This window comes from Ailuropoda melanoleuca, chromosome 4 (assembly GCF_002007445.2).
Source record: "Ailuropoda melanoleuca isolate Jingjing chromosome 4, ASM200744v2, whole genome shotgun sequence".
Classification (NCBI taxonomy): domain Eukaryota; kingdom Metazoa; phylum Chordata; class Mammalia; order Carnivora; family Ursidae; genus Ailuropoda; species Ailuropoda melanoleuca.
Window position 1 is genome coordinate 3,958,392 of NC_048221.1, and position 23,260 is coordinate 3,981,651.

Consider the following 23,260-nt stretch of genomic DNA (forward strand, 5'->3'; position numbering starts at 1 on the left):
CCCAAAGTGGAAACAACCCCAGTGTCCACCAGCTGGTGAGCGAAGACACAAACGTGGTCTCCTCCGCACACGTGGCACGTTACTGAGCCATAAAAAGGAATGCAGCGGACACGTGAGACCGCGTGGATGAACCTTGCAAACACGATACTGAGAGAAGCCGGACATGAGAGGCCACGTAATGTGCTTCCTTTGTGTGAAATGCCCAGAACAGGCAAATCCAGAGCCAGACTGCTCAGCGGGAGCCAGGGGCGGGGGCAGGCAGAACGGGGAGCGACTGCTAATGGGAGCTTCCTTTGGGGGTGCTGACAACGTTCTACAATGGATGCCGGTGATGAGTACCCCGCTCTGAACACACTACAGCCATCGGATGGTACGCTGCAAACGGGTCAACGCTGCAGCATGTGCATATGGCTCAAAAAAGTGGTCTAGGGGCGCCTGGGTGGCACGGCGGTTAAGCGTCTGCCTTCGGCTCAGGGCGTGATCCCAGCGTTCTGGGATCGAGCCCCGCATCCGGCTCCTCCACTGTGAGCCTGCTTCTTCCTCTCCCACTCCCCCCTTGTGTTCCCTCTCTCGCTGGCTGTCTCTATCTCTGTCAAATAAATAAATAAAATCTTTAAAAATAAAAAAAAAAAAGTGGTTTTAAAGAAGTTACAGAGAGAACTCCAGGTGATACAAATCCAAACAAGCTCCCAGTGTCTGGGCACCAACAGCCACCAGCGGGGTCCAGGCCCAGGCTGACCAGTGCTCTGAGACCTGGAACGAGGAGCCCATCGGAGCCCCCGACACCTGCCCTCGAGGGCGAATGCTTGGCTGCCTAGCCGTACAGTGACGGCACTCGGGGCTATCTTCTGTCTGCAGAGGGGTTCTCCCAGTTCCGTTTCCCACAGGTATTTATGGCAAAATGGACTAAATGGTATTCAAGGACCGAGTGCTAAGCAGGTCACTGGGGAAAGAACACTTTACGTTTATCTATCAAAGCGGTGCTGCCTTCTTTGCTCCACACCCGAAAACCCACCTAGGGGACGGAACCTTCCCACAAGCACCACACCCACCTTAAAAACGCCTACAGGTGACTGGGGGACAAGGGTGGGGGTGCATAAAGCTTCTCCAGGTCCCCGGGGCAAGTGTAAGAAAGACTCCAGGGCTGTCTCCGTCAGCAGGCAGGGGCTCCCGTGCCCGGGGGCCGAGGCAAGTGTGGGAAGGGCTGTTGTGGGCAAACCAGCAAGCCACACGTGGCTGGCCCATTTCCAGAGCTGCCCGCTGCTAACCTGGGTGGAGGAGGCGGCCCCCGGCCCTCACTCATCCTCTTGTCAGAGCCGTAGCCCCCCCAGCCGTCCCGGGAGTCCCGGCTGTGACGCTCCGGTGGTCCTCCATGGCCATGGCGGTCGTCTGAGTAGTGCTGGAAGGCACAAGAGCGACAGGGCAACTCTAGCCACGTCACTCTTGGACAGGCGGGTGAACCTGTTGCAGCCGGCCAGGGTGTGGCCTGGAGAAGACCTGCCCAGGCCCCTCCTGACCCTCACCTCGCTAGATGCTCTCTTCCGACCCTGACAATGCCATGGGAACCCTGGCAGGGCCTCTTGCTTCCTGATGCCTTCCTTGCTCAAGAACCCTTGAGCACCCCCACAGCTCCATCTCTGGCACCACACAAAGTGCTGCAGAGGCCTCTCTGGCCCTGTGAGCGTGGAGAGCCCTGCACTTTATGCTGCTTGACGGCTCTGCGGAAGGGTCCTCTGAGAGGAGTCACTCAGAGTCTTCCCTGGAAGAGTCAGGACACCTCCTCCTTGCTGATGACAGGAGAGCCCCTCCCACACCCCCAGGGGAGTCAGTGCCCTCACAGCCCCTTATGCATCCTTCTCTGGAGGTGGCACAGTCCCTACATATTCGAACACACAGACTCACTAATCAGAAAACAATCAGTTATGTACACTTCCACATCCCCCCCAACACAGAAGCAGGTGCACCCCAGGTTTGGGGTCTGGGTTTTACTTACCTGCCCATCTCGCTCTCCCATCACAGACCTTGAACCTTCCCTCCTGCAAAAGGGAAAGATCTCATTCAAACGGCAGCTGGTGCACTAGACAACATTTCAGCAGCCCACACACACAAGTTCCACACCTGGGTACTTAGTCCATTCCACCCAGTAAGAACTGTAATTTACGGGCCTGTGAAAACAAGCGGGCTTGCATCTAAAGCCTTCTCCCTGAGGATGAGAGTGAGGCTGGATCGTAAGAAGGTGGGAATAAAGATTTTACTGAACTAAAATCCCTTGGAGGGATCTCAGAGGTAGAGACCCACACCATGAAGCCAATGCCCCATTTATCTGTGGCGTGGAGACAAAACCCAAGGTCTACCAGAGAAGCCTTAGAGGATCTCTAACCTCTGGTTTAATCCAATACACGTGATTCACACCAAATCACAAACCACCATTCATTAAATAACTGGCTTCTCAGCCCATCTTCCCCCTGCTCTCCCTTCCTCACAGAAGAGCTAATGAACAGTAAAACGGCTCAGGGACATGCAGCCCAGGGGAGCATGATGAAAAACCCAGACAGAGAATTCTTAAACTAGAAAATTGAGGGCTGCTTTCCTGATCAACTATATATATATTCCTCTTTTAAAAAGACACCAACAGAAAAAAAAATTTTTTTTAAAAGGGCCTGGCTAAAAAAAACCTTATCAAACCTTTAAGACACCAAGCCAGGCAGCAAGAACTTTCCCGAGTGCTACAGTCACTTCTCCCTTGGTGTGCTGGCACAGGAACCCACGCCGGTCAGTGACCCTCAGGGACATGGACTCCGGCCCGCTCTGCCTGCAAAAGCTCAGGCGGGTCACACCCCTTCTGGAAACAGCTCCCTCTCCATACAAACAAGGAGGCTGCACATGCCCTCCCTGAAACCCTCTGCTTCCCGAGGGGCTCGCTTCGGCAGGCGGGTGGCTGGGAGAGAGCCCTGGGGAGTTGAGCATGGGGATGCCGAGACTCAGGAACTGTCCCCAGTCCACGCCGATCTGTGAAGACGGCAGCGTGTGAAAGGAGCCGAGGGCCCTCCCGCCCCATAAGCTGAGGACACCCTAAGAAACCCGAGTCCAACATCCTGATGAAGGCTCGAGCCAGCCACTGGGAGCCTCACGAGTAAACGAGACGTCAGAGAACAGACAAGAGACCCATCCCTGCGTCAGGCAGAGGTGCCTCCATCCACAGGTGCAGGAGAGGGTGGGTGCTAACCTGTCAGGCACATGGTCCTGGTACTGGCCCCGGTCTCGATGGTCAAAGTCGTGGAAGCGGTGATCTGGCCGAGGAAAGTCTGGGCGGTACCTGTCCTCCATAGCCACACGCTTGCCTTCTGGCCAATAAGCATCATCTCGCCTGTTTTTTATTTTTAAAAGGACGTGAATTTCACTTATGACAGGGAATGAGGGAAAAAGGGAAGGAGGTGGAGGTGGGGAGGGGAGTTCTCTCCAGACCCAGTATCGTTTTAAAATGTCCTGCAGGGCTAATCTCTAAACATTCAATCATTATTGCTTTGATTTGATAAATTAAAATCCCCCAAACTGCCAAGAGGCATGCCGGTATTCTCCTCTGACAGTCCTGAAAGGAGGGCTGCTGGGAGCTAATTGTATCACAAGGCTGTTAATACCTTGATCCCCGCGTGAGGCCAGATGCAAGTGAAATGAAATATTTGATTCCTCTGGAACGCCATTCCTAGCTGCCACATTCCCCTCTTCCTGTCTTCTATGGTAACCCGAACCTCCCTCTGAGTTTTTTGCAAAAGCAAAGGGAATTAGGTCGGGTGATAGTGAACTACACACAGCGCAGGATGGCATCCAATTATCGTCTTCCTGATTTTACCAGAACACTGGACTCATGGGTGGTGGGGTGATGGGTGACCGTCAATTAAGCAGCTCAGAGGAGCTGGAGACCAATAAACCTACTTTGTGAACGGGAAGGCAATTTCCTTTTCTACAGCGCAATTCTGCGCCTCTCTGTCCACGAGGCCCACTGGCCACGGGGGTGCCCGCAGGCCTAAGGGCAGGCTCGGCCGGCCCCACGACAGGCACGGGGCAGGTGGTTATGCTCCACCAGGGACCGCGGTGCGAAGAATGGGGCAGCCTAAGCGAGAGCATCGCCAACTGTCCAGCAAGAGGCAACTAGTAAGACTCTCTGTAAAATAACTCAGGGAAGACGCTGCCGAGCCCCCGGATCGAGAAACCCCATAATCTCGAGGTGATGGCAGCTGGAAGTCCCGCAGAGGCGTGCAGAGGGACCGGATTCGGTGGTCAGTGTCCCCAACTCTCCAGGGAAGGGGGCCGGGTCCCTACCGCCCGTCGTCGTACGGCCTCCGCAGCACCGGCCGCCGCTCCTGCTCGTAGCGCAGCTGCTCCTGCTGGCGCCGCAGCTCCTCGCGCTCGCGGTGGATGCGCTCCTGCTCCTTGCGGCGCTCGCGCTCCACGCGCATGCGCTCCCGCTCCAGCCGCTCGCGCTCCATGCGCTCCCGCTCCAGGCGCTGCCGCTGGCACTCGAGCTGCAGGCGCTCCCGCTGCAGGCGCGCCTTCTCCTTCCGCTCGTGGAAGGCCTCCAGGCGCTGCTCCCGCTCGCGCTGCTCGCGCTCTCTGCGGGGACACGGGAAGGTCGCCCTGACTTCCCTGCGCCAGCGCCTGGCGGCCGGGCCTCGTCCTCCCAAGGGGTCGCACCCCGGAGAACACGTGACAGGCGCTGCCCCCACTCCGCTGAGCTGCGGGCCTTGGCCAGAAACTCCCACCTCCGACTCTCCTTGTCAAGAGAACAAAGCCAGGGGTGAGCAGCGATGGCGGGGGCGGGCCTGGAAACACAGCCTGGGGTCCAGGCCAGGAGGACTTGGCTCAGAGGCACCAAAGTGAAGCCACACGTTAAGGGGGAGAGAAGTAAGAAGCCGAGGGTAACTGCCACTCTGAAGGCTGCCGCGCACACAGAGAAGCGTGGAGGAACGACTGCATAGCTGTGGAATGGGCCTTCTTTCTTCACACCTTCCCTCCTAGAAGACTGCATTTTCTAAGGACAGGGCCTTTCCAAGCGAGCTGGGAAGCTGTGGGCACAGAAGGCTAGGCACGAGCTAAGGGGGCCGGTGGCATGTGGCCTGGCGCCAGGGCTCGCGTCATCAGCCACCGCACACCCGCAGCGGAGGGGGACGGGGACGCGCCCTCTGCGTCTGCGAAAGGAGTCGCTGCCTGTCCTCGCACCTGCCCTCAGTGACTGGAAAGGCTCCAAAGCCAGTGCAAGCGAGCGGTAAACAAAAGACAGAGAACGGGTGCTTTTACTTTCTAAAGCCAAAAAAGACAGAGAACGGTGCTTTTACTTTCTAAAGCCGTTATCAACAGAGACGCCAGAATCCCACTGCATAAGAAAGCAAACGCAGCGTAACTGGAGAAGTTTCTACAGCACCCGCTTTCGCTCAAGCCAAGTCCTCCAAACACCATGAAATAAAGCTTTCGTTTTGCCCAGTGGTATATGAAGGAAAATGACAAGGGAGCTCTGGACGGGAAAAGGCAGAAGGCAAAACTGGGAACAGGCCTACATTCCATAAACTGTCTCCTTAACAAAAGGTGAGCGTGGCAAAGAATGTCACATGCGACCGAGACTGCCTGAAATCAGCACGAAACACAGACATTTCAGGAGTGAAGACGCCACTTCTGCGAATAACATCTAAGTGCCACATCCCCTGGTTCCACTCTTGATCTTATTTATGTGCGGTTTCAGCAGGGAAGACGGAGACCTCGACACCGCCGACCCTTCCATCAAGCTACACATGGGTGAGCCTGCTACCGGGCCAGGGGCAACGCTGCACAGCAGAACCCGACTCTGATAAGGGTGCCTGGGTGGCTCAGCGGGGTGGGCGTCAGACTCTGGATTCAGCTCAGGTCGCAAATGAAACCAGCTCTGACAAACATTATGCCGAGGCTGACCACGACCCCTCAGGACTCTCGCCTTCTGCCTCGGGAAACAGGAGGCAGCCAGCAAGCCTGGGCCAGGCAGGACACTCGCTTGGGGAGAAAGGCAGAGCGCGCCCAGAGGAGACCACCCACCTGCCAGCTTGCTGGGCCCCACTCACCGCCGCCTCTCCGTCTCTCGGATCTCCCGTTCCCGCTGCCTCTGGCGCTCTCGCTCCCTTTGCTCTTTGATTTTATCAAATGATAAGATGTCTCTCTTCTCTTTGCTTTCCGATTTGCGATCCTGACTCTTGGAGCTCTGTTTACCAAAATTGGTTTATTAACGTCAGAAAAATGCAACCAGTGCACAATGAAAGTTAGATATGTGTATCTGAGATGGATGAAAATTCTTCTGTCCCACACGGTTTCCACGAAGGCCCAGGAGGCAGTTCAGCTCACCCACAGCCCAGAGACACTGCTCCCTCTAGAGAACTGCCTTCATACACTGCAAACAAAGGGCGTCATGGAAGAACAAGGAGGGATGACACCCCACAAAACCTACCGGCAGATCTTAGCGCAGCAAGAGAAAAGGATTCTACGTAATCCAGAACCAGGCCTCACAGAGCCACAGGGCACGTGCACCCTGGACACCCAGCTGGGTGATGGGCTGCACTTCTCACTGCTGCCTCAGGCCTTCAAACACAACAGGCCAAAGATCTACGGTGAAAGCAAGCTCCTACTCAGCCAGAGTATTCGCGGGCAACTGCCCTGCCACTCCACTTCCGGGGTAAGGCAGGAAATGCTGCCCGCCGACTCGCCTTTCTGAGGCTCTCAGAGGCTAGGACACCCAAGCTGGCCACACTCACTCTCCCTGGAAGCTTTCACAGCTTGGAACACAGGGCCTCCTACAGACCCACTGCCTCAGGGTCTCTAGGGAAGGGGCCTGGGAGACATTTTTAAGAATTTCCCGTGGTTAGGGGCGCCTGGGTGGCACAGCGGTTAAGCATCTGCCTTCGGCTCAGGGCGTGATCCCAGAGTTATGGGATCGAGCCCCACATCAGGCTCTTCCGCTACGAGCCTGCTTCTTCCTCTCCCACTCCCCGGCTTGTGTTCCTCTCTCGCTGGCTGTCTCTATCTCTGTCGAATAAATAAATAAAATCTTTAAAAAAAAAAAAAGAATTTCCTGTGGTTATTTTCTTAATTACCTTGTGGGTGGTGGTGCCAGAGGATCAACCCAAGAGAAAGACACGCAATAGTTAGGATCAGATTATTTTGCCGAAAAAAGAGGGGGGCACACACACAGAGGACAATCTCATCACGAAGATGGACCCAGAACCCAAAACAGCACGATGACACTCTTCGCCTAGGAGACGGGCAAAGAGTTTTGAGTCTGTTCACACACACCGCAGGCCGGAGGACAGAGGGCTGGACCCCTTAAGTGCCCAGGTGAGGCCAGTGTAGTGCAGAGGCCAGCACGGCGCTGAAGTCTGTGAGGCGGACCCCTGGGCTCACAGCCCGGCCCCCCAGGTCCTAGCAGCCTGGCACGCTCTACGCACCCAGGGACTGTAGGATCCTGTTCCCTTTCTGAAGGGCACTCGGAGAACATCCATCACAAAGAATAACGACCGTGCTCCTCGGCACCTAGAAACCCAGAGCCTGCCACGGCCTATGCACACAAATGCTGCCCACAGCAGTCTTCAACAGGGGACATGACATCAGCAAGTGTCCTTAAGTGAGGGCCCGGGTAAGATGATCACCGTGCAACGGTAAACGCAGCTTTAAAAAGAGAGAGGGTACACACACACCCAACCTGCACGGCTCTCAAGGGCATCATGCTGAGGTCACGTGCTACATTCTCACCGGGACAACATCCTACAGATGGAAAGCAGAGGACCAGCTTCCCAGGCCTGGGGCTGGGCCGGTGGGGTGGGTCATAAGCGGGAGATCTCTGCGGTGACCGGCTGGCCCTGGAGCCTGATGGTGGTGGTGCTCACGTGAGACTCCACCAGTAACTAAAACTCCTGGCACTCCATGCATGCACACCCCACAGACCAATGTCACCGTCCTGGCTTTGAAACTGGGCTATAGTCATGTGAACGGAAACCACTGGGGGAAGCAGGGTGACGGGTACATAGACCTCCACACTATTTTGGCAACTTCCTGTGACTCCGTAATTATTTGGAAATAGACCGTACACGCCGTGTCTTGTGTGCAATGCCCTTGGAAAGGAAGTGTAAGACATCCACGTGAAAGCAAAGAGGCTTCTGTTTTTATGTTGTCATCCTCCTACATGATCTCAAGGTTCTAATCAGGCAAACATTATTACTATTTATTTTTTCTAACGTCAGAGTTATTCATATTGTAAGTTTACAGGGTTTTGGGGTGGTTTTCTTTAGATTTCTTGATTTTATAGTTCTTTTTATGGTTTTCATGTAGCCCGTAAGAAAAATGACATTAGGAATGACTATTTGAGAATGCAAATGTTCGTTTCAAAAGTCAGTCCTCCACAACGAAGCGCTCTAGAGTGAACACCGTTAGCTCTGTGTTCATTCTAAGAGGACGGCTCTCCTCAGGAACGTTTCCGCTAGAACCTTCCGCTGGTAAGCAGAGGGTTTACGAGAAGCCCCTAGTGTGTCCAGCGTGTATGGCTTAGGTAGCGGAGGTCCATCCCTGACAACGTGAACGTCAGTTTTGCAGCGGACTCCACTTTTCTCTCCTGTTCATGTCACAGAAGGAGAACAAATTAACAGAAGAAGTCGATCAACTAGCACTAGGTTAACCAAAGAGGACAGCCTGTCTTCTGACTTGAGCAGCCTGAGTCCTGCCCATCCTACCCAATGGTGGGCTTTCTGTGAACCAGTCAGGGTCAACACATCATGGAAAGTAAAAAGACTGAGTATTGTTTTGAAATAAGTTCTAGAACCTAACTGTGTGTGTACATACAATCTGAGCAGGTAATAACATGCCTTCCGAGCACTTCAAAGAACTCTTCAACTTTTAAAGGCGAGACAACACTGTTTTCATAACGCAAATCAAAGTGGTCGTTAAACCACCCTCCAGTCAGCGGGACCTGAGGCGCAAGAAGCCATACTTACTCTCTCTTTGGACCTGCTTGTGGTTTTCACGCTGATGACAGGCTCTCCTTTCGATTTATCCATCACGACCGTCCGTTCCATTCCTCTGCTTCCTTCAGGAAAAACACAGCCATCTGTGAAAACCTGCTGATCCCCCTGCTTCCTGAGGGCAGGCAGCACACAGGCTGAGGGGTTCTCGATGCTCCCCCGAGTGACTCATGTGCACCACTGCAACTTCCGCACCTCCTGTCTCTCCCTGTTGAGGCCCGCAGCGACTACGGACATGAGGCGGCGGGCGCACCACGCCGGGTCTCTGCTCACCTGAAAGGAAGCGGCTGCGATTTCCCTGCATCTTACAGGGTAAATCTAAGTCGAGTTTCTGCAACACAAACACTCAACCCACCAGCTTCCTTCACCCGCACGCTGAATCCTCATGGCTCCAGGATACCCAATCTCCCCTTTTTAGTCCTCCTCCACATTCTGGAAAGCTCTGCAGAATTCAGGCCCTTGTGTTCTGAATCAGATGGCTGGGCTTCCCTTCATTCATATACAGCAATAAAGGCTTCCAAGTGGATTCTTCCCCTCAACGACACAATAACCAGACTCTCACCACCACGACTATTACTGATCTGGGGAGATCTGCGACACTTGAGGAGGATTTTAAAAACACGTTCCTCATGAGACCGCCGGTAAATTACCCCAAACACTTCAGATCTAATTTGTAATGCGCGGTACCACATTCCAACGCTCCAGATGGCTGAGTTTTGTTTGTTTTACTGGGGGGGAGGGGTGGGGAGAATGGGGTTTTGTTTTTTCCACAAAACATTCTGTGGCGCCTCACGCCAGCCTGAAGGTGCGGAACAGGCTGCAGAACCTCATCGAATCCGTGACAAGACCCGGGTCGCCTCTCCCTCGCACATCCGGACGCTCTTCTGCCAAAGGTATGCAAGGAAGAGCAAGCAGCCCGGTCCCTGAACCGCCAGTGACCATAAATCACGGGGCAGAACACCGCCAGGTGTGCGATGTCACCAGAGACTCCTTCAAGCCACGTCGTCCCAAGGCCCTGCTGCCCGAACAGCTGCCGATCAACAGAACTTGCAGCCGGCCTGCAGTCAGCCCAGCGCACACCACGCACACTCGCTCACGGCACCTCCCCCTGCCACCCCACCAGGCTCTCCCCTCCCGGGGAGCCCTCGGCAGGCTCTGCTCACCTGATTTGGTGACTCGGGACCGATTTGTAGGTCCTGGTTTCAGTTCATCCTCATCTTTTTCTTCCTTCTTAATGTCTTCAGGCTTTTTTTCCTCCTTTTTCTCCATCTTCTCTTCCTTCTTAATCACGGTTCTATTTAAAAACACGGTCATCACAAACTTGAGCTCCTGGGACCCTGGCAGTTCTTCACTCATTCAGACTTCCACACAAACCAAACCATCTGGGCAGCAAGTGGACAGGGATAGTTACTGGGAAACCGGTAATGATCTAATACCCTCTTGAGACCCAGTTTATTCCCCCTGCTCCCCCAGAGTTCTCTGCTACACCTAGAAATACGCAGCATGAAACGTAGGCTCGTGGACAGTTTTCCAAACTGCTCAATGCACTGGTCTGCAAGACAGGCACACGGGCATACATGAGAGACACTCAACTACAGAAGAATGCTTGCGAAAAACTGATTTTAAGTTTTCACTCTGGGTGTAATGTTTATGTAGAAGAAAACATTTTTTCCCAAATAAACACAGTATAAAATAAAACGGGGTACAGCAAGAGGATGCGAGGTGCCTGCTACATGAATCAGTGGGCCACCCGCCCTGAGCACGGCACCTGGTCACTTCTGCATACGTCGGAGGAGTTAAAATGGCATGCTACGTTCCAGCTCATGTGGAAACGTAACATTTCAACCGAAGGCAGCTTTATTCTATGCAGTGAAATTCTACACGATGAACTAAATCATCATTGCCACTCACATTTGTCTCCCATATTCCCTAACACCGTTTGTCTCGGGTAATTAAATTCCACACTTATTAAATGCCCACCACGTGCCAGGGTCCAGGACAGGAGAGCCAGGCCCCTCGGGGTTCCCTAACCAGCGCTCCCTGCCCTCTCTTCCCTACAACCCAGGCAGAGCTCAGGCTGTCCCAGCAAACCTCTCTCAGCTCACTCTTCCTCTCTGAACTTCCACAGTACAAAGCTGTCATCTTTTTTTTTTGAGAAAGCATGTTTGTCTGTGCGTGTTGGGGCGGGGGGGGGATGGTGGATGGGGAGGGCAGAAGGAGAAGGAAAGGGAGACTAAGCATACTCCATGCCCAGTGTGGAGCCCAACCTGGAGCTCAACCTCACAAACCTGGAGATCATGACCTTAGCCAAAAACAAAGAGACGCTTAACCGAATGAGCCACTCAGGGACCCCAGAGCTGTCATCTTTAAAGTAATATTCACTTTGGGTTACCTGGGTGGCTCAGAAGGTTAAGCATCTGCCTTCGCAGAGGTCGTGATCTCAGGGTCCTGGGATCAAGCCCTGCGTGGGGCTCTGCGCTCAGCTTGGAGTCTGCTTCTCCCTTTCCCTCTGCCCCTCCTCCCTGACTTGTACTCATGCCCTCTCCCTCTCTCTCTCTCAAATGAGTAGTAAAATCCTTAAAAAAGAAAAAAAATTAAAATAATATTCACTTTAAGAAAACCTTTAAAAAAAATAGAAGATTTTATTTTTAAGACATCTCTATACCCACTGTGGGGCCCAAACTCACAACCCTGACATCAAGAGTCGGAACACTCCACCAACGGAGCCAGCCAGGCGCCCTGACAGACGATGAACAGAAGGGGCAGAGGGAAAGAATCCCAAGCAGACTCTGCTGAGCGGGAGCCTGACAGGGCTCAATTACATGACCCTGAGATCATGGCCTGAGCTGAAACCAAGAGTCTGACACTCAACCGAGCCCCCCAGAGCCCCTAAAATTTTTTAAAATCGTAAACGCACACCATAATAATTGATGGCATATACCATGATCAAAAACTGTTGTTTTTAGCATATTGGTTTTGCTTAAAAAAAACAAAAACAGGGGCGCCTCGGTGGCTTAGTTGGTTAAGCGTCTGCCTTCAGCTCAGGTCATGATCTCAGGGTCCCGGGATCAAGCCCCACGTCGGGCTCCCTGCCCAGCAGGGAGTCTGCTTCTCCCTCTCCCACTCCCCCTGCTTGTGTGCTTTCATTCTCTGTCAAATATATAAATAAAATCTTTTTAAAAACAAAAACAGAAAGAACAAAAACACAAAACCCCAAACACTGTAGGTGCATCGACTTACTCAGTTTCACTGGGACAACCACCACAGGGCCTAACTGTCAATCACTGGGCTCCAGCCCGTGTCTGCGCTTCATAAGGCTCCGCGGGGCTGGGCTGCCACTCGGCACACCGCACTACAGCACTTCTCCCCGCACGTTTGTCGCGGGTAACACATGCAGATCTCTTTCCCCTCAACAGCTACAGCACCCATGTCCCTTCTAGTAGGGACAGAGATGGCTTCTGGTGCAAGTAAAGCCACAACGAATCACATCTGATGTGCGTGTCCCGCTATTCTGGGGGTGGCACCTTCTCTCTCCAAGGAGACCCCCTGCTTATTCTGTACTCGCGTGGCACCTCCTAGACACAGAGGAACTCCTCTGTGCCACCACGTTAAAAAGTTTTAAAATACGACCATATGAGTACAAAGAAAGGCTGGAGGAATCTACACAAAACAAAAGAGGGTTACCCTCAGGTAGTGGGATTATGCTTGACATTTGCGTGGACTTTCCGAATGGCAACTACATAAAAATCACCACTCATCCAACCCGGGAAGACAAGCCAGTTCTTTGGAAAAGTATTTCTATTTCACTTAGGTTGACTACTGAACCCATAAATTCTTTTTTTTTTTTTTTTAAAGATTTTATTTATTTATTCAACAGAGATAGAGACAGCCAGCGAGAGAAGGAACACAAGCAGGGGGAGTGGGAGAGGAAGAAGCAGGCTCACAGCAGAGGAGCCTGATGAGGGGCTCGATCCCACAACGCCGGGATCACGCCCTGAGCCGAAGGCAGACGCTTAACCGCTGTGCCACCCAGGTGCCCCGAACCTATAAATTCTTTTTTTTTTTTTTTTAAGATTTTGTCAGCGTGCGTGTGAAAGCCATGTGCACACAAGCAGGAGAGCAGCAGGCAGAGGGAGAAGCAGGCTCCCCACCGNCCTATAAATTCTTTTTTTTTTTTTTTTAAGATTTTGTCAGAGAGCGTGCGTGTGAAAGCCATGTGCACACAAGCAGGAGAGCAGCAGGCAGAGGGAGAAGCAGGCTCCCCACCGAGCAAGGAGCCCGATGCAGGACTCGATCCCAAGACCTTGGGATAACAACCTGAGCTGAAGGGAGACGCCTAAGCAACTGAGCCATGCAGGTGTCCCTGAACCTAGAAATTCTTAAAGTGAAAGAAAATGTTAACAAACAAAGGTTTACTGGGAAAAAAAAATATGATTCAAACATATTCTGAATTGTTCAACCTCCCAGTCAGACCACCTGGAGGCAGTCTGGTTTTAAACATCCCAAGTTCATCACTGGTTACGTGCCCCAGTGCTGGGTGTAGCCAGCCTGGATCGGATCCTGGCCTTGCCACTTCCTAGCTGAGCCGGGGGCTCTCTAGCTGGGCACTTCCTTTTCTGGAGCCCGTTCCCTCTGCAACCTAGGACTCTTTCAGGGATCAAGCGAACCACCTGATGCAGGTGAGCTCGTTATTACCCCCTTCCTTTCTCCCGAAAACTCGTCTCACTGTGTGGTCAGAAAATCAATGACGAAATGCATTCCAAAACACCAAGAACTCTGAACAACTCTGAACAGCTACCAAGATTCTACAAATACAAGGTTTTTGTTTTGTTTTGTTTTTTTAGCACTGCTGACAGAATGCGTCTCTTTGAAGAAGCTGCTGATAAAATTACACGTCTCGCTTGTAAATCCACGAAGGGTAATCTAACATTCACTGCTCACAGGCCTACGGATTTCTTGGAATGAAGACCAGCAATTAAACCTTTCAAAATGGGAGTTGTAAGCTTAGGAGTATCGACGAAGCCCCCACATTCACTCGACTATACATTTTCCTAACATGAGACTGACATTCTCAGCAAAGGGTTCACTTCTCAGAGTGAAAGAGGCCCTAGAAGGGCAAGTAAACAGTACTGACAATATAAACTTAAGATACTCAGCACTGAGGGGCGCCTGGGTGGCACAGCGGTTAAGCGTCTGCCTTCGGCTCAGGGCGTGATCCCGGCGTTATGGGATCGAGCCCCACATCAGGCTCCTCTGGTATGAGCCTGCTTCTTCCTCTCCCACTCCCCCTGCTTGTGTTACCTCTCTCTCTGGCTGTCTATCTCTGTCAAATAAATAAATAAAATCTTAAAAAAAAAAAAAAAAAAAGATACTCAGCACTGAGAATCGCACCATGGAGAACATCACCAAAATCTACCTTCTCCACAAGATACACTTACAACTTTGAGAAAATGTTAGCAAGCAACGCCTCCTCTAAAAACCTGTCCCTAATTCCATCCTTTACAGATGGTATCTCAGACCCACTGATCCCGAAATTCTCTGCCAAGATACCCCGCGGGTGCCACAGTGAACTCACAGGTACCCCGGGATACTTTACATTTTTGACGGAAACACAGCAGCACTTGACAACTGTCAGACACTGCACAAACTACTAGCTTGACGTCATTCTTTTCGACATTCAATCGGGCTAACGCTCCTGTGAATAATGCTGTATTTTTAAAAAGCTGCTGTGTTAAAAAGCAAGGGCTGCATGAACACCAGTCTGGATCAGGAAACGATTCCACAGGGTGAGTGGTTGCGTAAGGACCCAGAACACTGAATGAAGTAAAATTATTATTCTTTCCTTCCAGCTGTGTTATTTTCTTTCAAGAGACCACTAAGTAGTTTGGACGTAAATACTTACTAAGGTTCTTGTGAATATGCTTTTGAGGGTTACAGGTTACTTCGCAGGGACCCTTACTGAACCTGAACACGGAAGTGGTAGCAAGATGCACAAATGGGATACTAAGTGAGAAGCCGGTGAGGCTGCCTGTGGCAAGTGGCAAGGAGGGACCCTGTGGCTGCCACCTGCCCTCTTTCCGACCAGCCCACCCCCCCCACCCCGAGAGAAAGCTTAAGAGAAAGGTTTTAAATAATCACTTTACTTTTCAATTTTGATTTCCACGGGATGATGTCTGTCAACACTAGATAATTTTTCCTTCTTCACTTCACACTCTTTCCTGTCAGACAGCTTTTTCCCAGCAGGTTCATTTTTGGCCTAAAATACAGTATGGATTAGAAATGCCCCATGGTCCAGGTCTCCTCACTCGTGAACTGGATGGGTTACAACAGGCAAGAGCCGCCTGACCTTCTCTACGGAGATCATTCTTCCATGCAGCTCAGTCCTGTGGAGATGGCTGATGCACTTGGTAGCTTCGTCAGATGTCGACATGGTGACAAATCCGTAGCACCGAGCTCCGGGACTGCGGGCGTTGGTCACCACTTTGGCCCCGACAACCTTCGTGAGAAAGGACACTCTCATTTTCCCACAAAAATCACCACGCGATTTGCTAAAACTGACTAGCAGTTAGCTGACTAGAGTCAGAACTCTTTCCGTTAGTCTTTACTTCTCCGCCAACTGTCGGCTCGCCATGCTTAGTCACTAAGTGGGTCTCCCGCACCCTGACTCTCCAAATCCAACTGCCGTCCATACAAGAGCGGCCCTCAGAGAGACAGAAAACGAACAAGGAACGCTAAAGACATTTAAAACGCCACAACCCACAACTCATTAATTAATCAAAAGTCTTCCCACTTGAATCATTTTCTCCAATTGGGCTTCAACTTCCAGACAGGCTGGCGCACCAAGCATTTACCCTCCTGCTGCCTGAAGAAAACCTTGCAAATTAGAGGAAACACAGGCAACCAGGGTTTTCAGACACCATACACCAGGCCCCACAGGACAGTGGCCCCTGCAGGGGACACACACACACACATATATGGTTGTCCCGGCTTACTTCCTAAAGGTTCTCAGCCACCGGCGGGAGGAGCACCTGAGGTAAGGGTGGGAGTCTGTGAGCTGAGCACAACGCAGTGTCCGAAGAAATCAAGGCAGCAAGAAATCATAGTACCAGAGAGGAAGTGCTGCATGAAGGTAGCCCCAGAGAGTGCAAAGGGCCCTAAGCAGCACACATGTGAGAGGCTAGGGAAAAAACCACCTGTAAGAAGAAACAAGGCCCAGGCTCAGGGCCTCAAATAATTCACTTTTTCCAGAGTGAACCCGATAGCTGGAACGGAAAAGCTTGCAATTCACGGGGCATCACGCTGACACCTCAGAAGGGTGCTGCCCCGGGAGGGGACAAAGCTAGCCCCGAAATAAGGCTGCTCTGACCTCACGACGCCTAACAGCAAACTTGGGGAGGAACAAGCAAGTGAACAGTGTCCCAGCAAAAGTTCAAGGACACTGACAGGGACACACGAATAACCGAAACACAACACGTAAGTCACAACGTCTGGTGTCGGATCAAAAAAGACTAGAGAAGCCAAGAAACGAGAAAATGACTCTAATGAAAAGAACCAACCAACCAATAAACCGAGATCCAGAACGCACTCCGGTAACAGAACTACTGGACGATGATATTAAAGTTATTTTAGCTATATCCTAAACGTTCAAGAAGTTGGAGAAACCACTGAGCATGTTATGTAAACACAGAGAAGATATTGAAAAACATCCTGAAATTTTGGAGACGGAAAATACACGAGATGGGCCAGACAACAGACACTGCAGAAAAAAACGATGAGGGAATTTGAAGACATAGCAACAGAAAGAAGCTACTAAAAATGAAACAGAGGAAAAAAGATGGAAATAAACCAAAACAGAACCAGAACATCAGTGGCCTGTGGGACCACCTGTGGCGTCGTCAAAAGCAAGCAGCACAGGAAAACCTTAGCGGATAAAACCACAGCACATCTGCAGCTTGAACTGCTCCAAACCAGTCAGTGATAAAGAGAACCTTCCAGGTAAGCCAGACAAGAAAAACACCTGTGCCTAAGGAGCAAAGGTGAAACCCACAGTCAACTGGTGACACAACATGAGCCAGAAGGAGGGAGCAGCACTGCTGTCTGGACAAGAAAGGAGAGAGGGGAAAAAAAAAAAAAAAATAAATCAAGCAACCTGGAATTCTGCACCCAGCAAAAACAGTTTTCAAAGTAAAGGCAAAAGAATGATTTTCAGATCCACAAAGGCAGCAAGAATTCATCCTTGGCAACACTGTACTATAAGAAAGGTTTAAAGAGGGAGGAAAACAATTCCCAATGGGAACTTGGATATTAACAAGAGGGAATAAAAAGCACCCCAAAAAATAAACATGGAGATAACGAAGAGCCCATGCTTTTTCTTATTTATGTATCTCTTTAAAAGATAACTGTTGGGACACCTGGGTGGCTCAGTCGCTCAAGTGACGGTCTTTGGCTCTCAGGTCATGATCCTGAAGTCCCGGAACGGAGTCCCACATCGGGGTCCCTGCTCAGTGGGGAGTCTGCTTCTCCCTCTGACCCCCCCCCGGACTCTTGTTCTCTCTCAAATAAATACATAAAAAGAAAAAAAAAGGTAATTGTTTAAAGCAAAAAAACCCAACCCCCCCCAAACCAGAAAAAACTCCTCACAAACACACCAAAATACAGCCAGCACACCAACGAGCCAAGACCGTACGGCGTTGTTTGTTAACCAGAGGTAAAGCCGTAATGACCCCCCACAAAGGCTGGGAGGAGCGATGGCGGTGCACCATTTCCAGGTTCGAATGCCCCCCCTCCCCCGAACTGGAATATCACTGAAGGACAGACTGCGTTCAGTCTTGTACAGAATTCCTTTTTTTTTTTTTAAAGACTTTATTTTTTTGACAGAGTGAAGAGCACAAGCAGGGGGAACAGGAGAGGGAGAAGGAGGCTCCCCACTGAGCAGGGAATCTGACGCCAGGCTCGATCCCAAGACCCTGAGATCATGATGGGGGCTGAAGGCAGACGCTTACCCTTCTGAGCCACCCAGGCGCCCCTTCTAACAGAATTCCTAAATGCGGCCACCAAAGACAAATGTTATAGTTCAACCAACGGCTCAAGGAAGAAACCCAAATCAAAACAATACCTTGAGACAGATGAAAAGGAACTGTAACACAGCAAAATCTACGGGGCGCGGCCACAGCAGTTAAGAGCGAGGTTCGCAGGATAGATGCCCACATCAAGAGATGCAAACAACCCAAATAAACAAGCTAACTCTGCAGCTAAAGGAACCAGGACACGGCGACGCTAGTTACCTGCGGACACGGCGACGCTAGTTACCTGCACCGACCCCAGCTAACAAGCAACTGCGCAGAAAAGACACTCGATGCAAAAGGCAGCAAAAAAAGAGGAGGAAGGCATCCAAGAACAGGACAGAGAGAAGACAGGGAACCAGAGCACAGATTTAAACCCCACTCCATGGATGCTCAGAGGACACTGTAGGAGCTGAAAGCAGAGCCAGCACCTACACCATGCAGAGCCGCTGATCAGGACACAAGAGCCCTAGCAGGTCTGGCTCTGACCACCTGTGATTCAGCAGGTCAACACAAGCAAGGCCTCTCCTCTCTCTGGACCTCAGGGTCCCCAACAGTGAGATGGCAGGGGGAGGCTGTGTGTCCATCATCTCTCCGTTCCCGGAAGACCCTGGTGCCCGTGTTTCCGCCTGCAGATATGGAGAAGCCTGTTCTCTCCCTACAGAGGAAAGCCCCCCTGTCCAGAGCACCCCATACAGGGCCGAAGGAGACAGATTCTGCCGAGAGACACACAGATATCACTTCTTTCAGAGAGGAAACTTCCCTTTCTTCAAGGTTGAGGGGCTGAGCCAATGGCAGGGTCATGTGATCTTGCCATCAAACTAATGGTCCTTGCAAGGATGTCACTCCCGATGGCCCCGAGAGCAGAATCCAAGATCACCTCGCCTGTTCCTGCCCCCCTGGCCTTGCCCTCTGCCTTCACAGCAGCCTCTGATTAGTTCATCCAAATTACAGACTCGTCCCACCAGAGGGCCGAAGTCCCACGGCTACAGTCCAGTGCCCAGCTCCGTGGGCAAGGCCAACGGTCTCACCACCGAGGCCTCGGCTTAAACAGCACTTACTCAGCAAGGTGACCCCCATCTAAACTCGGTCTCCCTCCCACATACTGATGGCAGGCTGTACTTCCGTGAATGAATCCCGCGTCATGTGCTCTATCTACGTGAGTGATCTTTCCAGCAGCCTGGGAGATCTAGGAGGCCAGTGCCCTCACAGCTGCCGCTGTGATTCGTAACTGGTACCCCCATCAAGAAGGAAGTCAACAAACTGAGGACAGGTTGCGGCCTCCTAGTCTTAAGTCCTTCTGAATGACATTAGCAGTGAAGAAAAATTCATCTCACGAATGCTTCCTCTGGGTCCTGTCCACAGAAAACACGAATGCATTTGCCAGCTTCTACTCGGGCACACAAACCTGGGCAGAGAAATGCCTGCAAAGCTCCACTGGTGCTCCCCCCAGCGCCTCCCTGCCAAGGGGCGCCACACCCCACAGGCACCCACGACACCAGCGCAGTCCCCCCGGCTGAAGGTGAGACTGTTTCGTGATCTAATTCCAGGACAACGAAAATCGGTTTTAAATGTCCTCAAAGTCCCTGCAAGGCTCCTGAATGGTACTACTTTCTTTCTGCCCCTATGGACCGCATACTCGTGGATTTATTTTTAAGCCACTACCACGTTCCCGTTCTCGAACTGTGTATTTGAAAATGCGGAAATATTAAAAATCAACTCTTCACTTACTGCTTCGGAAAAAAACTCAGCACGATGGCGTTAAGTTTTGTATGGGCCCAAAAACGAACAGTTTAAGAGAAACTAGAATGAACCACGAGAACGTTCAGACCATAGCGATTTATATACGATTTCTGTGACACAATGCACTACCCGCTGTTACCCACTCTCAGCGAGGAAACAAGGCACACTACCCAAAACCAAGTGGGCCTTTTCTCCCTTGTGGTTTTGGTTTTTTACCTTTAAAAACACACACACAGAAAAGACCACCAACAAAACTGACAACGGAAGAAAGAACTCCCCGAAGTCTTCAGTCCGCTACGTAACGCCAAGCAGAGGCCGGGGTGAGGCGTCGGGGGCACACACCTTCCCGTGCTTGTTGAAGAGGTTCTTCAGATCTGTCGCTCGAGTGGTGGAGGACAGTCCACTGACCCACAGGTTCCGGCCAGAGCTGCTGCTGGTGCGACCTGCCGCAGGAGGGAGAGGGTCAGGCTCGGCCTCCGGGCCGCACGGGAAGCACCACCTGCCTCCGGACGCAGCCTGCTCTTAATCCCCAACCACCTTCCATCTCAACACTTCTGGGTTAAGCATTTACAGGACCAAAGACAAAAACTAGGGGCGGCAGAAACCGTTCCCTTACTCAAGGAGCCATCAGGTCCTCATCAGTTAAAAACGGCAATGAATTTTGATGACCAATCCTCACCCGGGATGGCAGTTTCTGCAATCTCGTTCTGTTATTCTACCGGGCAGAACGGGACTATAATAGGACGCAGTGCGCTGGGATTTTCACTATCCCATAAATGACAACCACAACAGAGACGTGAACCACAGAAGCTCACCGACACTTCAATCTAGTCTGTCAAGGTACTGTTAGGTGGTTACTTCCAGTAATCCTCAACGAAACCAACCACCGGATCCCCAGTGCGGGTACCTGCAGACCCCTCCCTCCCCAAATAAGGGATCCGTAGGCGGCTCCCTGCAGCGTACGTTAAATCATACCTTTTTCATCTTTAATGATTGGCTTTATATCTTTTTCTTCCTTAAAAGAGCTAGAGACAAAAGTGAATGTTACTCACACGGGAACAAAATGAAAGAGAACTAAATTAAAAGTATGGTATGTGCTAAAACTGAATACCTACCAGAAAATTAGTCTGAAATAAAATTTTAAGACACCTTTGCAAGCTTCTATAGGAAATCTGACCCCCAAAATACAATGTCAGGTTCTTAAAAGTCAATTGGATTTAGCTGAAGATAGCGGTTAACAATTTAAGAACACAACCGTGGTAGGTTGAGAAAACGAAAAGGAATAGATTCACCCATTAACAATACACAACGAGAAATAAAACATGGTTTAGAAGTAAACTACAATTGCATCAGTCTGGCTGGCCAATTGCAGAAAAAACAGCTTATGTGTGTCATTAAATGACCAATGAAAAGGAGATAGCGTTCTGGTCTAAAACTGAGAAAAAACAAACCTCATTTTCTGATCAGCGCCCTCACTGGCTGAGGACTCTTTAGGAGCCGGAGGGACTTCATTACAAGCTTCAAAAGCAAACTTCTTCACGTCTTCTTTGCTATCTCTGGGGTCTGGGCTTGAGGCTTCCTGGGGCGCTTCCGCGGCCTCCTCGCTAGAGGCTTCCGTGTGCTCTGAGGCTTTACTACTCTGCTCAACTGGCTTCTCTAGCCCTACAGGCTCACAGTCCGTCCGCGCGCCATCGCCTGGCTGCTCCACGGGCTCCCTTTTCACTACCGCTAACAGGGTGTCTGCCCTGCTCGCCTGAGCTTGTGCTGTTGACTCGCTGGCCAAATCTAAATCACCCTCCTCCGGATGGGCGCTGCCAAAAAGGTCCTCTTCCTCCGCAAGCTTTCTGTCTGGCCCCACGCTACTTGTATCCTGTGCAAAGGGCTGCTCCAGCTCGGAACCTTCTTCTTTTACTGGCTCAGATTTACAAGTTTCCCCCAAAATGTCGAGTATTTTCTCATTTTCTACGGATTTAACAGGAATAGAATGGCACAAGGTTTAATTACCAGGGAAATAAAGCAATCACAAATGTGGAACTGGCACGGCTGCCACACTAACACGAAGAGAACTGCTAGCTACACAGAGATTGGAAAACCCGCGGGTACACAAAGTTACACCGGTTACACTACCTGCGCTCCAACCGACTGCTACAGTAAGCCGCTACGCTACATGGAAGAGAAAAGGCCCCCACAGATTCAAACACCTACAACCACGTGGCAGCTTCTCGACAGTCTTCTTCGTGTTTTTGTTCAAGTGTGGGTCTTCAGACTTATTTTTCCAATGTCCAAGGTGCCGAACCAAATGCGATCACCATTCGATGACAGCTCAATTTCCAAATTTCTTCGAGTTTCTTTTAACAGAACAGTCCAATCCGCAAACCAGAAACTCTTCCAACGGCGGGAGATAAATGCAGTCCAGAAGGGGAATAACGCGGTGGAGATTTTCCTGAAGAGACTCTGTTTCCTCTTCTGGAATCCAGTCACTTCTCGGGTTATAAGTGCCCTGACAACCGGTTTAGCCTGCCTTACTGTATTAATCAAAGACTGCAGCAAAATATCACAAGATCTGTTTCATGTGTAGAAACACATGGAAGAATCACCGGGGGAATTACTTAAATGCCCCTCTATGTGGTTAGAGAGATGAAAATAATCACTGTATCTCACCAAATATATTTGACCTCCAGAAACCAGAAGGGCACTTCCACAGATCTGGTGATACGAGTGGGTTTCCAATCTCTGATCCTTGTACGATCTGGATTGTCCACCATTAAAATCATTTACACAACCATACACAGCTTAGGATATATAGATAGATCGAGAAAAAGAGTGGGAAACTTTCAAACCATTAACTGTCGTGTTTCTCTTATCAGTACCTGGCTCCAATAGAGGTTCTTCAATATCCTATTAAAAAAAAGAGAGAGAAAAAAAATCCACAAGGCACTTAAAAACTGGGCAAATACATTTCCCTGGAAGACACAGTGTGAATATACACCTGTTTCAAACAACCTTCTCCACTCAAAACAACCATATTCCATTTTCGGCTGATTCGGTGAGGACAAGCCCATTTTGGTGGACTCTCCCGGGCAATGCCAGGTAAGACAGCAGTGACGCTCGGCCTCTTCAATTCTCCCTGGAGGGTCTGGCCGCCCGTCCCCAAGTCTGAGCTGACCTAGCAGCCTCTGGAGAAGTCAAACAGCCACAGCAAGAGGTCGCACAAACGGCAACTGCTTTAGAAGTCATACCAGATTTGAGAAATATCTATTTCTCCCCAAATAAGCTGTTACTTATAACTGGAACCTGTCAACAAAACCATCAGTTCACTCCTCTCAAAACCTTCCCCTGACTTCCCACTGTACATAAGACAATGGGCCAAATCCTTTTCCTGACCCACAGACGAGGGTAGTCAGGCCCACCCATGTCTGTGGGCTCCGT

General features: G+C 50.9%; 1 protein-coding gene across 3 annotated transcripts in view; it reads right to left on the reverse strand.

Moving 5' to 3' along the window:
- The window catches only part of SAFB2 (scaffold attachment factor B2), a 32,134-nt gene that overhangs the window by 1,460 nt on the left and 7,414 nt on the right, over positions 1 to 23,260 (reverse strand). For all 3 annotated transcript variants that reach the window (XM_034657577.1, XM_034657579.1, XM_034657578.1), the window contains 13 exons: positions 22,702 to 22,729; positions 21,283 to 21,793; positions 20,807 to 20,856; positions 20,174 to 20,274; positions 15,373 to 15,522; positions 15,170 to 15,282; positions 10,190 to 10,320; positions 9,000 to 9,091; positions 6,087 to 6,223; positions 4,321 to 4,611; positions 3,227 to 3,367; positions 1,994 to 2,036; positions 1,269 to 1,399 (listed from right to left, as the gene is read on the reverse strand). In XM_034657577.1, coding sequence (XP_034513468.1) covers positions 1,269 to 1,399; positions 1,994 to 2,036; positions 3,227 to 3,367; positions 4,321 to 4,611; positions 6,087 to 6,223; positions 9,000 to 9,091; positions 10,190 to 10,320; positions 15,170 to 15,282; positions 15,373 to 15,522; positions 20,174 to 20,274; positions 20,807 to 20,856; positions 21,283 to 21,793; positions 22,702 to 22,729 — 1,919 coding nt within the window. The remainder of the gene's footprint in view (positions 1 to 1,268; positions 1,400 to 1,993; positions 2,037 to 3,226; positions 3,368 to 4,320; positions 4,612 to 6,086; positions 6,224 to 8,999; positions 9,092 to 10,189; positions 10,321 to 15,169; positions 15,283 to 15,372; positions 15,523 to 20,173; positions 20,275 to 20,806; positions 20,857 to 21,282; positions 21,794 to 22,701; positions 22,730 to 23,260) is intronic.